This window comes from Solanum stenotomum, unplaced genomic scaffold (assembly GCF_019186545.1).
Source record: "Solanum stenotomum isolate F172 unplaced genomic scaffold, ASM1918654v1 scaffold16320, whole genome shotgun sequence".
NCBI lineage: Eukaryota > Viridiplantae > Streptophyta > Magnoliopsida > Solanales > Solanaceae > Solanum > Solanum stenotomum.
Genome location: NW_026023996.1, coordinates 84,559 through 90,441, shown reverse-complemented (window position 1 = coordinate 90,441; position 5,883 = coordinate 84,559). Strand labels below are relative to the sequence as shown.

Genomic DNA, 5,883 nt, shown 5'->3' with positions numbered 1-5,883 from the left:
TCCGGCATACAATAGCAGATAATATTCTTGTTGGAAGCTATTGTGCTTTCTCAAACTGGGGAGGCTTGGTAAGTATTCACTCTTAATAAAAATACAGGGTAAATGGTGAATGTGATTGAAGGCAAAACTTGCTCGCATAGAGTGTCCAACGTATACATGTGTTAATTAACTTGTTATGAATAAGCAATGTTACTGTTAATTAATATGGGTTGTGATGTGGAGTTGTGAATTAGCCATGCTAATTATAATATGGTAAGTTAAAGTTTGACCCTGTTAATAACTTTGGCGTGTTGTTTTGTTTGTGTTGCTAAACTTTTTGTTGGACTCAGGTACATCCTCATGCATCTATTGAAGAGATGGAAGAGCTTGCAGGTCTCCTTGCTATTCCTGTGACGGCAGGAACTGTGAACCGCGGTAGTGAAGTGATAGCTGCTGGAATGATTGTCAACGACTGGGCAGCATTTTGTGGCTCAGACACTACAGCGACAGAAGTGGCTGTTATCGAGAACATTTTCAAGTTGAGGGGGGCTCAACCCAGTGTTAATGAGATCAGGAAATCTGTTATCGACATGTACGTTTGAGTTATTTTGTATACCTACCGAGTTTTGTGTGTTAAACATTGATTATGCACAGACTCTATCGTTAATCTTAATCGCGTAGTACATTTATCCAATTAACAAAGTATTTCGTATGGAATGGTTCTGAGTTGCTCGTATGAAATGATCTTTGCATATTCCAATGTTTTTGGTAACCAATGTAAACTATTACCATAACCATCCAAAAACAATTACAAATAAAGAGTACCCTCTCCTGATAACATGTTCAGGTTTCCAACCAAACAAGGAAACTAATTACAAAGTAAATGCTGAATGAAACCTCTACATCTTTGAGCTTTCTTTGAATTACTCAAGAATTGTATTCTTTCTGTTATCTCCTTCTTAATCTGTATGACTGCATCTTTTGTATTTACATTCTTTCCTTTGTACTTCTTCCAATTTCTAGCACGCCAAGTGTGATATAGGACTGCTCCACTAATTGCCGCAATACTCTCCTTTTTAAACTGCTTCCAATGTTTCTCCTTTATTCCATCCAGAAACTGTTTGATCCCATTGTTTATCAAATATATACCTGTGCACTGAACTATCTCTTGCCATACCATCTTAGACCATTTACATTCTTCAAACAAATACCTTGTGGTCTCCATAACTTTCTCTTCACATAGACAACATTCAGTGTCATCAACCTGGATGTGCAGTCTCAACTTTCTCTCTTGTGTAAGCAATCGACCTTGTATAGCTAGCCACACCATGAATCTGTGTTTTGGTAGAGCCACAGCAGTCCACACTAAATCAGCAGTTTCCAATTGTTGTCTTTGCCCTTTAATTGCCAAATAACTCCGTGTGATGGAATATGTACCATTTTTTGTCAACATGTATCTTCCCTGGCAGTACCAACATTTCATTTGTTCTTTAATAGCATTGAGTTTTCGCCAATACCAACTACAATCTATGGGCACCCTATGATTCCATATTGACATTTCATCCTTTAAATAAATTCCATGTATCCATTTAACCCACAATGATTCCTTATGCATTATGATCTGCCATATCAATTGCCCCACTGATGCTATATTCCAGGTCCTACTGCCTTTGATGTTCAATCCACCTTGTCTTTTTGGATAGCAGACATTTTCCCAGGAAACCAAAGAAATTTTTCTCTTCTCATCAGACCTTCCCCACAAGTAATCCCTGCATAACATATCTATTTCCTTCAGTATGCTTTGGGGAAGGATAAACACTGCCCCGCAGAAGCTGTGGATGGAAAATAATACTGCATTAACTAGTTGCAATCTGCCAGCATATGAGAGTGTCTTGGAATATGTCACTTTAATCCTCTGTGTAATCTTGGTAATAAGAGAGCAACAATCAATTTTCGTCCACTTCTTGGAAAATAATGGAAGTCCAAGATACCTTATAGGGAACTCTCCAAGTGAGAAACCAGTTCTTTCAAGAATATGTGCTTTTGTATCTTCATCCACCCCAGCTATAAATACACTTAGATTTTTCCATATTTGCCTCCAGTCCTGTAGCAGCACTGAAATGTGCTAAGGCTTCCATTACTCTACTCACAGAAGCCAAATTGCCCTTGCAGAATATCATCAGATCATCAGCAAATATCAGATGAGTAAGCTGCACCTTCTTACACATAGGGTGATATATACTTGAAATCTGGCAGCATGCTCATGTTTCGGAGTGTTCTTGATAAGTATTCCATCACTAATACAAATAATAAAGGAGAGACTGGATCTCCTTGTCTAAGCCCTCTCCTCCCAGCAAAGTAACCATGATTTTCCCCATTAACTTTCACAGAGAACATTGTTGTAGTTACACACATCATAATCCATTAAATAAAACCTTCAGGGAATCTAAATCCAGTGAGTACTTCTTCCAAAAATTCCCAGCTGACCATATCATAAGCTTTTTTCAAGTCTATCTTCATGAGACACCTAGGAGATACATTCTTCCTATTGTAGTGTCTCAAGAGGTCATGGCAAATCAGGACATTATGCATCATTGATCTTCCTTGCACAAAAGCTGATTGATTTTCTGCAACAATACAACTAATTGCCTTCTTCAGCCTACCACAGATTAGCTTAGAAATACATTTATATAGAACATTACAGCAGGATATTGGCCTGAATTGACTAGCATATTCAGGTAACTCTACTTTCGGAATGAGTGCAATACTAGTAGAGTTAATTTGTCTTAATAATTTGCTGTTTTCAAAGAATTCCAATACTGCATTGGTAACATCTTGTCCCACTATTGACCAAGCTGCTTTAAAAAATCCACTTCCAAACCCATCTGGTCCTGGACTTTTATTACTGTCTATCTGATACATTACCTTCTTCACCTCAGTTGGATCAATTCCCTCTGCTGCTCCTGAGTAAGTGTAGTCCCTTGGCAAATTATGTTGTGTTATATGATGCATATTCCAATGCTATTTGACTGCTGTCATTATATTTTAAATATTCTATCAAGACTTCATAATCAACAATTTAGATGTTTTAGTTTTTTATCCTTGCATCTCACACTAAATCAAAAATAATCTTTAGCAGCAATTGTCGCTAAAGATGTTTTTTTAGATGCAATAAGCACTCTTTAAAGTTTATAGCAATCTAATGATAATTAACTAATGTCGGTAAAATTTAATGGTTGGCTTCTGCTATTGAAATTATGATAAAGCAATAATAAAATAGGAGTGAAGGCAATGTTTGTGATGGTGTCAAAGAAGGCAATGACACCCACTTATGGCCTTTCGGGCGTGATTCGATTGAACCATTGGCATTTAATTAGTTTTTTTTGCTATAATCTTTCAAAATTCTCAAGTTGGTTATACTGGATATTCCTATAAAAAAAAGTTTAGCGCTATAAGATTTTTATATAACTAACGAAATGATTATATTAAAATTAGTAGTACTAGATGATATAACAAATAATTATTAGGTTCAACCGTTTCCATATAGTTAATTTTGAACCTATAATCTTAAAAAAATTTAGTGATATAAATCTAAAGATTAAATCGATCAAATTTATATTTTAAATTCATTATTTCGTGATTCTTGATATTTGTAATAACTCTCTAATTAAAAGGTACTGTATAAAATATTATATTATAGTACACAGTTTAAAGGGCATATAGTACTACTTTAATTTCAATTCATGTGAATTTGTTTAAGATGAGATAAAATTAAAAAGAATGAATTTTATAGCTACCTGGTGGATCAAATAATCCCTTAGCTAGTTAGAAAGAGTAGAAGAAATTTTGAAGTAAAATAATTCAATATTTATCATGCTTTGAAAATTCGTACAACTTAGCTAGAAAATACTAATGAAAAGTTAAAAGCAACAGATTGAGTGCTGTGAGGGAGAGAAAAATTTTATTCTGGGCGAGGCTGTCAGTTGTGTGAGGCCTCATTTAGCTGCCACATGTCTACTATGGGACCCATACTTATTTCCCTACTTTTTTCTTTTCCAAGTTTAATCTTTTCTTTGGAGTACTTTTTCTTTGTTACTTGTATTTTCTTTTTTTGCTTGTTAATTTTTAGTGTAAGTTTTTTTTTTTTAATAAAGAAACTTTGAAACTCACCCACGGTATCTATTATATATTTTATATCTCTATTATTATTTATTTGAGGGGAAATTAAAGTAATATATCAAAAAAAATTAAATTTATTTATTTTTGGATGAATTCAAGAAAATTGAGGATAGTAAAATTAAAAAAAAAATTGAAATTTCTTCAAAAAAATTTATGGTGGTTGAGGCACAACCAACAAATAGTTGTGTAAGGGCATCATTTTCTTTTGACACGTATTTTCGGTGGGTCCCTCTTATTGTCACACTTTCTCTCTCACACTTCCATTTTTTCAAATTTTACCCTTTCCTTGACCAATATTTTTACAACTTTTTTTTTTTAGTCCTACTTAGTGAAAAAAATATATTCATACAATTATTTATTTTGTGCTTTCACAAATTCATTTGTTTGACTCTTTTTTTCTATTAATTTTCGTAATCCATAAGTAAAAAATAAATCTATAAAAATTTCGTTTCACATTTTAAGATACTAAACATAAAGAAAATCTTTAACGAAAAACACAAAATCAATATTAGCAATATTTATTCGATACATGCCATAGAAGTGGAAAATTTAACAAATCTAAAAAAGAAAAGATAATTGAATGTTTGATATCATTAATACATTATTATTAATATAAATCATAAAAAAAAACATATTTGATAACTAAGAATTGAGTGATTAAAATTGAAATCTCAAAAAAATAAAAATAAAAATTAATGACTAAAATTTAAAAAATTAAAATTAAATTCTATATTTAAGTGTAATAAATAATGTCGGTTGAATTTTAGTAGTTCAATTGATTAATTACATGAATTTTTACTTTATTGAAGAAATTTCAATATTTTTTTTTAATTTCACTATCCTCAATTTTCTTGAATTCATCCAAAAATAAATAAATTTAACTTTTTTTGACATATTACTTTAATTTCCCCTCAAATAAATAATAATAGAGATATAAAATATATAATAAATATCGTGGGTGAGTTTCAAAGTTTCTTTATTAAAAAAAAAAACTTACACTAAGAATTAACAAGCAAAAAAAGAAAATACAAGTAAGAAAGAAAAAGTACTCCAAAGAAAAAATTAAAATTGGAAAAGAAAAAGTAGGGAAATAAGTATGGGTCCCACAGTAGACATGTGGCAGCCAAATGAGGCCTCACACAACTGACAGCCTCGCCCAGAATAAAATTTTTGTGAGGGAGACAGACACCAGTTGCTGTATCTGCCAAAAATTAATTATCCAGTATACGAATAATGTCCCACTCCTTATTAGTACTCTATAGTATTAATTTGTGGCAATTAAACAAGTATGCACTTTTTTTTTTTTTAATTACTAGATATTCATTTTGAAGTAGTAAGTTATAATTATTTATGCTTTAAAATCATCCAGTAATAAAGTAAATTAGTACCACAAATGTAGTAATGACTTTTGCATATTAATTAAGTTTGGAATTTAGAAATGATGATTAAATTAAATTATTTATTGAGTATGTCAATTTTTGTACTGAGCAAGAAAATTAAAAGGAAAAAAAAATTAAGCAATGCACTCAACAACACTATTTTGCCTTTTACCAATAACTAGTTTTTTTTAAAAGATAAAGTCCTTAAATTTGAACTCAAACATCACTGCCTAATAATATAATATACATACTTAAGAATATTTGGAAACTAATAATTTTTAAATTATATATTATAATTATGATATTATCTTTAGGGATAACAACTTCCATATTAATAATGGCGAAA

At 31.5% G+C, this 5,883-nt stretch overlaps 1 protein-coding gene across 1 annotated transcript; it reads left to right on the top strand.

Annotated features, from left to right (window-relative positions):
- Positions 1–6: 6 nt before the first annotated feature.
- Positions 7–649, top strand: LOC125850350 (eukaryotic translation initiation factor 6-2-like). Its single transcript, XM_049530203.1, has 2 exons — positions 7–68; positions 330–649. The coding sequence occupies exon 2, from the start codon at positions 357–359 to the stop codon at positions 579–581; it is 225 nt and encodes a 74-aa protein (XP_049386160.1). The 5' UTR covers positions 7–68; positions 330–356; the 3' UTR covers positions 582–649.
- Positions 650–5,883: the final 5,234 nt, after the last annotated feature.

Excerpts from the sequence above, each read along its gene's own strand:
- LOC125850350 (XM_049530203.1), top strand. The coding sequence starts at position 357 with ATGGAAGAGCTTGCAGGTCTCCTTGCTATTCCTGTGACGGCAGGAACT.